The sequence below is a fragment of the Misgurnus anguillicaudatus genome, chromosome 15 (assembly GCF_027580225.2).
Source record: "Misgurnus anguillicaudatus chromosome 15, ASM2758022v2, whole genome shotgun sequence".
Classification (NCBI taxonomy): Eukaryota; Metazoa; Chordata; class Actinopteri; order Cypriniformes; family Cobitidae; genus Misgurnus; species Misgurnus anguillicaudatus.
This window is the reverse complement of record NC_073351.2, coordinates 13,247,885-13,260,302: the sequence shown is the minus strand read 5'-3', so window position 1 is coordinate 13,260,302 and position 12,418 is coordinate 13,247,885. Positions and strand designations below refer to the sequence as shown.

The window sequence follows — 12,418 nt, the reverse complement described above, 5'->3', positions numbered from 1 at the left end:
CTGCCAAAAGTACAGTATAAATTTAATAAGTCGAACAGACTTTATTTCATAACACTTCAGATCTTTTTTAGACTCCGGTGAAGTATTTTAGTACTGCATGCATATAATAGAAATGGTTGCATAAATATAAAAATATGAGTTATTGCTCAGTTGTGTTTGGATCTATAAAATTGCATTTGAATCTATTAATACATTTATAAAAATGTTATTTATACAGACAAGTAGTGTTTTAAAAATGTAATAAACGCACGATTGGTAACCAAACATGAATATAAAGATCGTTTAATCCGTTATTATTTGTAATTGAACCAATATATATTTTAACTAATTAGTTTAAATTTCGTTAAAAAAGACCAACTATTAATAGAGCAATATTCTCATCTAATGATGTTGTTCTCGTCATATCAGTCGCTGGACACTTGTTTGATGTTCAGGGTCCTGAATGGGTTTTGGAGTGAAGCGCCGTAATTGGGGAGGGTGGGACTCCGGCAAGTGCGCTTTATCCTTCCTCTCCAGACAAGCCAGGTACACACACCAGCTGACAGCTCACCGCAAACAACCTTCAGCCTATCAACGAATAACGGTAAGGGAAAGTTTCTTTTGATTCCTCTATCGATTTGTCTGTGCTGGTAAACGGTTCAACTTGCGGAGCGCGTAAAAGACACTTGCGGCGCTGCGCAAAAGCGCTGCGCTTTGAAGTTTCAGTTTGGATCAGGATGAAGCGATCCGTTATTCAGAGACCCAAAAACTTTCTCAGCATGAAGAGTTTGAATGTGACTTTTTGATGGTAATGCTAAAACAGTCAATTTTATTCTGTAATAACCTCTAAAAAAAGTACTTCGTTAAAAGGAACATTCGTCAAATCTGGACTTTATAAATACTGTTTTTCATTCTAAACTGTCATAAAAATATATGCATAGCTATAACTATGTAACAGTTTTACATTTTTTAAATATGTACGTTTAAAATGTTATTTTAACCCTAAGTTAAGAAGTTTAATTCATAAACTTAATTTTATTCATAAGCAAATTCATAAATTTGTTTTCCTTTTTAATTATGTGGACTTGGGTATTTTAGTGCCCAATACAGTATTTACTCATTTGAATAAGATAGTGTTTGGTTAACCTCTGAAAGATTCATCTGTAACAGCCAGCTCAACTTTTGACTGAGTGTAACATCAGTTGCCACACTCTCTAAGCACTTCAAGATGTTCACTATCTCTCTTACACACACACATACACACACACAAGCTGCTGTTTTAGGTGAATCCTCAGTTGTTCCCCTGCCTGTCCACGTACGCGTCATGAACTCCAGAAACAGAATCCTCACAGCTGGGCTCCAGCTCTCTCTGCTAATAGCAGCTCTAGTAAACAATGATAAAGGCATGGCAGTAAGAGGACACTGACTGAATGAATGAGTAGGGAGGGTTGTGGGACAGATTCCAGGCTTTGGACCGCTTCTTCGTTCTCTGTTTTTAAAACTCCTAATTATAGATACATATAAATCTAAAAGAAACTTATTAAAACAAAATGTAAATTTGACTAATACCATTATGCTATGGACCTCAAATTGTGTGGCTTGTTATTATTTTCCGTCGATTATTGTTTTTCACCTATGCAGCCACATTCCCTGGGCACTACTTAGTCTTTCTTTAGAAAAGGTTAAAGACTAGTTTCCTGTAGCTCAATTGGTACAGCATTGCATTAGCAGCACACAAGGGCATGGGTTTGATTCCAGGGAACACACACTAAAACGCACACCTTGTAATGCACATAAGTTGATTTGGATAGATGCATCTCATCTGCCAAATGCATAAAAGCATAAATGCTGTTTATTTTTAATTAGTGATGGACTGCTATAATGCCCAGGATGTTTAATTGATTTTATATGTGTCTCATAATATCAATAATGTGTCCACTTGACTGATTAACTGATTTTATTTTATTTTTTATTATTATTTTATTAATAATAAAATAAAATCTAATTTCTGTTTAAAACAGTAAAATCTGAGTCTAAGAAATTAATTTATATTCCGAAATTGACATTGATTTACATATCAGCATCGCCCATTGTAAAAACATTGTCATACAAGTTTTTTACTATTTATAGCATTTTATTACTATTTGAAAATTCATTAAACATCCTACAGAGAGCGTCGAAGTGAAACATAAATGCCATGTTAATTTAAAAACCATGATGACACAATTTATCTGATTTGTTGTACGGCCCTGCCCGGTTGATTAAGACACACTTAAGCAACATTGCAAAAACACTGCAATACACTACCACTGTTATGCTATTACATCACCATCAATTCCCCTTCTGCTTGTTTTGGGTCATCCAATGTCATTTATACATTTGAGTGACAGGTTATTACTAATCCAGGTTAACCATACGGCTGTTGGAGTCTTGTCTCCCGGATAAACATTGTCTGATTGATTGAGGTCCGTGCCCTCGCCAACCTCACCTCCAGTGTGGCCGTGTGTGTGTGTTTTTTGTCTATAGACATCCACCGCTGCAGCAGTTTCAGAGACGACCTGTAGAATGAGTTACTACTCGGATCCAGTTTCCTCCTATCAGCCTCTTCAACCGCCTGACTGTCTGGGTGTAATGGTAAGACCCCTCCACCTTTCACTATAAATCACCTCTGTTTGGCCTGAGCTGCCCACCGCACCGGCCATGTGCAAGGCAGCAAGTGAACACAAACCCCCGCGTTATGATCCGTCAAGCTGGTTAACTGAGGGGTTGTAGACTTTGAGTCACAGCCAAATAAGTGCGTAGGCTCTGATAACTATTATGCAATTCTTCGCTTGAAATATGATCATTTGAAATATGCAATGTAACACCAGTGGAAAAATACTTATTGTTCTTCATTTTGTGCTTTGCTGTACGTCTGCTTATATGTCAGAAGAATTATTTTCTTCAGTATTACAATGCAAGATGTGTGAATGTGCGTGTCGAAGTAATTTCAATGGTATTTAAAAGATCTGAACTCATGGGATGACACCTGCCCTGAATGCAGAATTGTTTGGACACGTATGAACCCAGAGAAATATTATTGTCCAAAAGAGAGAAAAGAAATAAATGCAAAAGAAGAATTTGTATGTGAATCTTTTAACCTCATTTGTGCCATCTAGGAGTCAGGGGGGTCGAGGTTGTTTGTTGGGCCTTTGTACAAAAGAGATCCTGCTCAGGCAGAGCATTTTGGGATTCCACACAGGTGAGATTTGAATGAAAGGTGTCTAATAAAGATTCATGGAGAACATTTAGCCATCAGTATGCACAGACAGGGCTGTTAGTCTTTGAGACGGAAAGGGTCGAATGCAAATCCGCACCCGACCCGGCCTCCTCATGCAGGAACTCACCGTTCAGCTAATCTGCTCAGGTGGCCTGTGTGGCTTTTGAAATTGAGATGACTGTACGCTCGTCTCCAACCGCGGTCAAAGGCTACGTGGAGGGGGCTTTCCTCCCGGTTCATTAATTTACATGTGCTGAAGAAGAAAATAACATTCTCTGATCTCATCACCCCCTCCACCTCTATCTCTCTCTCATGAACTATGTATGAAGATGAAGAAACCTGACAAAGAGAGATAGTTGGACGTTCGTCTGGGTTATTAGCACCGCAGTCTAACCGAACATGATTGCCTGCTGCTGTTTGTTGTTCCCACTGAAGTACGTCTGTTGACACGGCACACTTAATTTTTCTTAAGGGCAGCTCAAGTACGTTGTGAAACCCACTTCATCACGCAACACGACTATCGCATTTGCATTTAATCTTTTCCGATTGGAGCACGATATCAAAAAGCAAGGCATTGCTTATTTTCCGCTGATCGTCAGACATTCCGGCTCCCCGATTCGGCCATAAGGATGGGGGCCGGGGTGACATTGCCCTTTGAATCGGACGGGACCCTCCTGCACCCCATAAATCCAACTGCCGTCCTCCCTACTTCCTCTACATCTCCCTCAACAACCATCTATATCTCTTGCCGCTCTCCGACTTTTCGTCTCCACTCCCCGTGACTCTAGCAGCGGAGTTTCAGACAGCCGAACCTAAAATCCTCCAGCTCCCCCACCAACACTACAACAACCACAACTCTATAAAACTGCTGCTAAGTCTTGGCTGATAACCGCAGTCTTGCCTCAAAAGCAAGCTTTATCAGATGGGCAGTCAGTCAGGCTGCAGACACCTCCCCTTACTGAGAACAGGCATGGAGACAGACAGTAGCTCAGATACCAGGGGCTTCTGTCACCAGAAGGACTTGAGACGACAACCTATTTCAGAAATATAAAAAGTTATAATTTATTTTGTGTTTGCCTTTTTCTGCATGCGGAGGCACAATATAAGGAACGGTGCGCCCCCAAATGAAAATTTAGTCAGCTTGGCCTGTTCACTCTCATGTTGCCATCTGACTTTGTTTTAACTACATATTCTTTTTTATGTGGGACAGCAAATACGTTTATGAATGTTTGGGGTTATGTCCTCTACACAGTGAAAGTGGATGGTTAAGGGGCTTTTAGGCTCCAATAAAGACAAAATGTTTTTAATTTTAGAGCACAAACCATATTGCCAAAGGTCTTCTGAAGCCACAAAATAGCTTTGTGTGAGAAACACAATGAAGATGAAGTTATCCCAAATCTCGCTTGACAGCCATGGTCACCATTAATTTTCCTTGTATAAATAAACAAAGCAGTTTCGACATTCTGCTATAAATAACTCCTTAAGTGTTCTGCATAATCCAGAAAGTCATGGATTTTAAAACCACGAGGATGAGTAAATTACTTATTTACAAAACGGTTTCTTTAAAGGGACACTCCACTTTTTTTGAAAACTCTAGGGGAGCTAATTTTCCAGCATTTCAACATTTGATTGTTACCATTTTGGAATCCATTCAGCTGACCTACGGGTCTGGTGGTACCACTTTTAGCATAGCTTAGCATAATTCATTGAATCTGGTTAGACCATTAGCATCGCGCTCAAAAATGACTAAAAGATTTTTGATGTTTTTCCTATTTAAAAGTTGACTCTTCTGTAGTTACATTGTGTACTAAAACCGACGTAAAATTACGATTACGAAGTTGCGATTTTCTAGGCAGATATGACTAGGAACTATACTCTCATTCTGGTGTAATAATCAAGGACTTTGCTGCCATACCATGGTTGCAACAAGCGCAATGATATAGTTCCCTTGGTAACTTTCAATAGCAAGGAAACTTTTTTGGGCAATGCTTAATATCATTGCGCCTGCTGCAGCCATGGTACCGATGTGTTTTTTCCTGCTGATGCCGATTACGTTATTTAGAAATCAGGGCAGCCGATATATAATGCTGATTTTCTTGCTGGATATGTTTGGCAGATTTTCTATTTGTACATAATAATCAAAATGTCTTCATCATTGGCAGATATTTTAAATGTTCAAAGCCCAAACAAATTAGCGTCGCACACCTGAAGTCAATGGAAAGGTGCGTAGGATAAGACGATAAAAAGTCTCATAACATACAACAAACAATTTCCGCACACTATCTGCTTGCTGAAAATTTTAATTATAGTTGCGTTGCAACGTTTCGATCAACTGATCTGCCGAGATCAGTTGATCGAAACGTTGCAACGCAACTATAATTAAAATGTTCAAAGCCAAAATATAAAAAATGATGACTGGTCTTTCTGAAGAGTTTTACAACCTCCTCCACACCATGCATTTATCAGACACAGATATTACCTGACACTCTGCTGTCATCATTTCTTACTCTTTGATAATTTTTTTACCATGGCTTTTATTGCTTTGTATGATAAAATCCTTCTTTGGTATACCTGATAAATTATTTAATCAGCATAAAGTTAACATAGTAAACATCTCTTTTTTTTTGTTTAGACTGTTATTTAGGGCAAATCTTTTTAAACACTTTCAAAACATATTTACTTTCTCATTTCTGAGGCGCTATGAGTGACTGATTGTGCTGATAGTGACGTCTTGTGAGTTCAGTGTTGGATATGAAAGCAGATTTTTTAAAATATGCCAAAAACGGCAACATTTTCGGCCCGGCCAATAAACCGGTCAACCACTAGTTCCTAGCCATATCGGGCTAGAAAATCGCAATTTTTTATTTTTCATCGGTCTTAGTACACAATGTAATTAGAGAAGTGTCAAGTTTTAAATAGGAAAAATATCGAAACTCTTTGGTCATTTTTAAGCGTGATTAATCAGATTTAATGGATTATGCTAAACTATGCTAAAAGTGGTACCGCCAGACCTGGAGATCGGCTGAATGGATTCCAAAACGATAAAAATCAAATGTTTAACGCTGAGGGAGCTGGAAAATATGCCTATTTAAAAAAAAGGAGTGTCCCTTTAAATACATATTTTTTTATAGTAGGACAAATGAGGTTCTAAGATGCCAAAGCCGCTAAAGACCACCTCCATCAAAAATAAGATAATGATATTAACCAAATGCTTTCGGCACGTATTAGGGGCGATTTACATTTGGCATCTAAAAACGTGAAGAAAATGTGACCGAACCACTTTCCTCCTTCTTTCCAATGCACTTTCTGATTTCGCATTCTAAAAACTTGAAGTATTTTCAATTGCCAATGTGCCTGGAAAAAAGAGCGTGTTGCACCGTGTGCATGTCGCAACTGTTTTGCTCTCTATTTGAGCGCGCTTGCCACGCATCTACATTCGACATAATTTATTTACGCACACAAAAGACACGAAATATGAATGTTTATCAAATACTTTCACTTCAAATCTGCTTAATCCTGGACTGGAAGTACCGCTATATTGGCAGAATCCATTAAGAGCCCGATAAAAAAATTCATTTAAAAGACAACATGTTAGACGCTCTCAGCGGGTTTCGCATCTGAGCTCTTCAAATATACATGTTCAAAGATTTAATCTTACTCCAAACCTTAATTGGCTTTATCTTAAAGGAGCAGTAGCCGTGCTCTAATAAACCACAGCCGTGGCTCCCCTGGCAGATACACAGCAAACAGTTTTTTTCTTCACAAACAGTCATGCTCAACACTTTGTGCTTGATAAATCATATCAAAGAAAGCTTGCAGCATCTTCGAAGTGGAAACCTACTTTTTTCAGACAGATAAGGATTCAGACAGATAAATCTCGAGCAGTACGATATGCAAGCCCTGCAGTAATGCCGATTTATACCACAAAGATTTGTTTTGTGCTGATATCAGTTAACCTGTTCCTGTGCCCAGCATTTCACAACATGTATGAGAACCTGCTGGGATGTAATTTCTAAGTCGTGTGTGCCTGCAGATCGCATATCAGGTTTTTTAAATGGAGCGAATCAGAATGCACAATAACCTCCTTTACTGAACGGCATTGTTACGTCATCTTAACCAAGACTGTCAACAACCCAGGACAATGTCCATTGTACATATACAATCTTCTACAAAATAAGATGTAATGGCATGTGCTGTTAGCTAAAAGAAGTTGATTTGACTATATTTCAACCGAGCTTTATCTGTGTGAAACAGTTTAGTTTGATGTATTTTCCTCTTTAGAATGAGATAGAGGCCGTTTCCGGAAAACAACATGCAGATTAGGAACTGTTTGTGAATCAGTTTAGCCTGATTTCACATATTGAGTGGTTAAAACATAACAGCACAGATCAACAATTAGTATGCATTTATGTTTAGCTGCTCTTGCTCAGTAAGGCATTAAGGCCAAAAAGCGGATCCTTAATCGTGTTTTAAACAGTTCTGTACATTGCAACATTGTGCTAAATGAACTTCTGTTTGTTTTGAGTACTAAAAGTTCTTAGGAAACCAGCTGACTCAGCAAAGTTCTGCTCTCTCTCTCTCTCTCTCTCTCTCTCTCTCTCTCTCTCTCTCTCGTTCTTTTTTTTGACTGTCTGGCTTCCCCTCTCCTGGCCTGACGTCAGAGTCCCACCGAGATCAAAAGAATCAAAAATGCCTCTCAAGCGCTTCGGTTCACCAGAAACCCAAGCTGCCTCGGGCCACATAGGGAATTTCATATGCATAATTCTGAGCATAAAACCAAAGACCTGAGAAAACAAAAAAAAATTATATTTCAGACCTTACACCACCATGTCTTGAAAATATATATATAAAAATGTAATCATACTGTGCATGATGTCATTTAAACATAAAGGGGTCAAACAATTTTTTTTATTTACTTCATTACAGTAAACTACTCATGAGTTGTTCTGAAGTTTAATTTAAAAAAAGTGGATCCATAATGTCTTAACTTTCAAGTCAACATTTAAAGGCTTACTTACAGTTGTCACTGCACATCACCTTCAAGTATACACATAGAGGTGCATACTAGTGTTACAAGTGTTTTTGTATTTCTAGAGGTCAAGTGGTATGATGGCAGTCACTATGGTGCCACAGATGCAGCCTCCTGTAGTGTGCCACCCACAAAACCCAACTCCAGCCAGACCCCTGTACGCCCATCACATCACCCTGCAGGAGGTCCCCAATGGACCAGAATACAGCATTAACGGTAAGAGATCACACTGTTGGAATGGTTGTTAATGCAGTGGGCTTAAAAAAATAGTTCCCCCTAATTTTTTTTGTCTTATCATTTTCTCACCACCATGCCATCTCAGATGAATATGATTCTGTTTTTCTTAACTCAACACAAAGACATTCGAGGAGCTCAGAGGCAGAAGCCACTGAACGTCAACTCAGTCAAAAATAAGTTATTGATATTAAAGCCGCTCTATGCATTTTCAGCGTTTTTGTCAAACAGCGACCCCTAGAGTCGCTGGAGAATACTTGCAACTGTCGTAATTTCCCACTCTAGTACACCTCCGAACCAAAGATAATGACCAGGTAATGTTTCACAATTTCATACAAATATTAGGCTACTGCATAGTCTACTAAACTACAGATGATGGTAATAGGATAATAAGAAGTTTATTCCAAGTGTAGAGTGCATATAATAATAAAGTACCACCTTTGCTGGCTTATAAACGTTTTACATGATTGCAGCTAAATCACAAGTAAACATTACAAAATGCCATGCCAAAGTTAATTGTGTACGTTGCATTATTTCATAACATTTGTCGTTATAATGTCACTATACATGATTATTGCTATTTATCATAATAGTTTGCAAATTGTGCATGTTTACACTATTTACAACTTCTAGGCTTATTTATGTCCTGATAATTATGTGAGATATTGACAACTGTTGTCATGATAATCGCATGACATACTAGAAGCAAGCGCAACAACATACAACATAGACCGCAAACAAGTTTACTAATGAGAGATTTACTTACTGGTCCATCAATAAGATCGGCAGATCAGCATCCCATCCAGTGCTGTCTTTTAGCGCATGCCAACGAGTAAAAACCTGACCGAGTGGGACTCTTGTCCGGTTCCTAACGCAGTCAGATTTTCTTTTCCTTTTCCTACTCTCTTCTGAACGCACTTTCTTAACTTTTAAATCGTTTAGCCTCACGTCTCGAATTTGCGCGTGCAGTTGTTGTTATAGGCTTGATCGACTTCATGCAGCGCTGCAAGAACCGACAGCCGTCTTGGATCATTCTCGCGGTACTTTGATGTCATCCGGCGGTCGGTTCTTGCAACGCCGCATGAAGTCGAACAAGCCTAACGTGTTTGACGTCGTTGCCGTAAAGCAAGTCGTGATTCTCGCGAGATTTGTCAGGGGCGGTTCTCTCAAGCTTGCATTGCTGGTTTTGCTAGCGCCGTCCTCCCCGAGCTTCGCCAGGAGGATGATTCGCCATACTATGACTTTGTTTACCACCGAAATAACTTTGAAGCTGTTATATTTAGGCAAAATAACTGCATAGTATGTCTTTAACCCAATATTCTCAGGACATTACATTCAAGCTTGTGTCCCTTGTGAGTACTTTTGGACCTGACAACAACTCGAATGTGGCAGTGACAGTGCCCCCTAATGTGTGGTATAATTCCTTCATTTTTACATTCTGACTTTTAGTTTTTGCAATGTTTACTTGTATCTTTGGTGATTTGCAACTGTTTACTATGTCTTGTTCAAAGAAGTGATTTTTTAAACTGAAGGTTTTGCAAAAAAGCTTGCATGTACACTGTAAAAAATAAAAAGTTGACTTAACTTAAATTTTCAAGGCAACTTGCTGCACAGCTTTTTTGAGTTCACTCAACTCTTGGATGATGTAGTTCACCTAACTCAATTTACTGAGTAATGTCAACGTACACCAAAAAGTTGAACCAACTTAGACTGATTAGATAATAAGCAAATTTCTATGTTTATTCAACTAGTGACTAAGTTGGGTAAAGAGTAATTTAGTATCCAAATTTAACTAATCTACATGTTTTGGACTACGGGAGTGTACACAGAAAGGTCTCATAAACAAAGTGTTTGTCTGACTTAAACCAGAGACCTTTTTGCTGTGAGGTAACAATGATGCACGCTAACTTATTCTGCTGTCCTCTACACTAAACACACACTTCTCCATCATGGTAACAATGAACAAACATAATTCTTTAAAAATTACTTTAAATACAACATATAACTAACATTAACAACATAACAACATAAATAAATCCAGCAAACATTAAAACAGTCATCTTTTTTTGTAAATATTAACCAAAGAAGTGAACATGTCGCAATGCATGCTGGGAACCATTCCGACCATTGTTTTTTTTTAATTGCTTGTTCAGATTACTCAGTTTGGCAAGTTGGGTGAACGAATTGGACAAAAACTTATACATCTAAGTCCAGTCAACAAAATAATATTTGTTAGCTAAATGATTATGCTCTTTTCATTCAGTGAACGCAAAATAATCAATTGACGCCCTGCAACAAAGAAATCTTTGTTCAATTTACTTAATGTTCTTTGTTGAATGAACATTTTAAAGTTGGATTTTTTACAGTGTACTTAGAGGGTTTTGCAGCAAAAGACACTCACATTTGTTGTATACCAAAAATAAAATACAAAAACCACAATGGAAACAAGTTTTTTTCACTTTATTGTGTTATCCTGTGTATTTTACCTTGTGTCTAATAAGTCAGATCTGTGAAATTGACATTTATGAAAATAAGAAATTTAAATTACTGACTAATAACCTTTTTATTGCCTTTTATTTATTTCTCTTATTAAAGAGAAATTACTGAACCTAAATATAAGAGCCTTATAAAAATGCTTATATATATATATGAAGAGTTTGGTTCCAAAACACGATAAATGCCATAAAAAAATTGAGTTACCACCAAAATCAATATTGTATGAGGTCAGTATTAAAAAGTTAAAAAGTAATATTCTGTCATCTTTTCTTCCTTTTTTCCAAAACACGATAAACCCCAGTCCTCCTTTTCTGCAGAATTCAATAAATCCGCTCAACAAATCACAGTGCACCATTCCACGATTTGTAAACAACAATGGCGGTGCTTTGAATACATACAGAATCCTAGTTTTCCTCATCTACTTTGTACTTCGTGATCAACAAACAAACAAAAACAAAATAATACTTTTGATGGCATTTATAAACCTGTGGTGGTTTTCTGTGATGGGGAGAAACGTAAGCCATCAAAATCAAATAATTTACGCGAGAGGCACTCGGGAGACGGAAAAATGCCGTCTGTTGCTTGTTTTCCCGACAGCATCAAGCTTCTGTCATGCTAACACATTGACACCAGGGGATCTTATGAAAAACTTTCCATTATTTTACTTTAAGTCACGGAAATCAAGCAAGACCAAAGCATTTGACAGCTGATCACTGTAAATGACTGCAATGACAATGTTCTTGACAAAAAAGTGTTTTGATTAATGCCATTAATGTTTAATCAGTGTATACTACTAGTCAACTAAATGAATATAACATTGCAAAGATGAATGTACATTTATATATTGATTCAATAGATTTATAGCATTTTGAAAAAAAACTTGTCATGGATTTATTGCATTTTGTGGAAAAAATAATCAAATTTTATAATAAATCTTTGAAAATCAAATTATGGATTTTTATTTTTTTTATAACCTAAAGATGCTATGTGAAAGTTTGTAACAGAAAATAGTGGTTTTCTTCTTGTCACTTTCTTGGTATAGAAAACACATTTTTATCGAAATTAGTCAAAATGGATTTATTGCATTTTGGAACCAAACTCTTCATATATATATAATTTTTCTATTATTTACTGTCTTTTTGCACATTTTTGAGCATGATTCCGAAACCTATTCGTAATCTAAACATGTGTGAAATTAATTGTGAGCATAGTTTCAGTTTGAGTATAAAGTGACGAAAAAAACGCACAGATTAAATAAGAGAGCAAAATGCATGATCAGAAACAGGTCAAAGCACTTCAGACACAATGTACAGTTGAGGACAATCGGCCTAAAGCCCACATTTTTGTGTGTGACTGAAACGTGCACATATGCACACAAACTCAGTCTTTAATTCTCAAGGAGGAAAATACAAGGCATCTGG

General features: G+C 37.4%; 1 protein-coding gene across 2 annotated transcripts in view; it reads left to right on the top strand.

Moving 5' to 3' along the window:
* The first annotated feature begins 414 nt into the window (after positions 1-414).
* The window catches only part of ets1 (v-ets avian erythroblastosis virus E26 oncogene homolog 1), a 49,901-nt gene continuing 37,897 nt past the window's right edge, over positions 415-12,418 (top strand). For both annotated transcript variants that reach the window (XM_055174412.2, XM_055174411.2), the window contains exons 1-3: positions 415-583; positions 2,506-2,613; positions 8,333-8,483. In XM_055174412.2, coding sequence (XP_055030387.1) covers positions 443-583; positions 2,506-2,613; positions 8,333-8,483 — 400 coding nt within the window. In that variant the 5' untranslated portion in view covers positions 415-442. The remainder of the gene's footprint in view (positions 584-2,505; positions 2,614-8,332; positions 8,484-12,418) is intronic.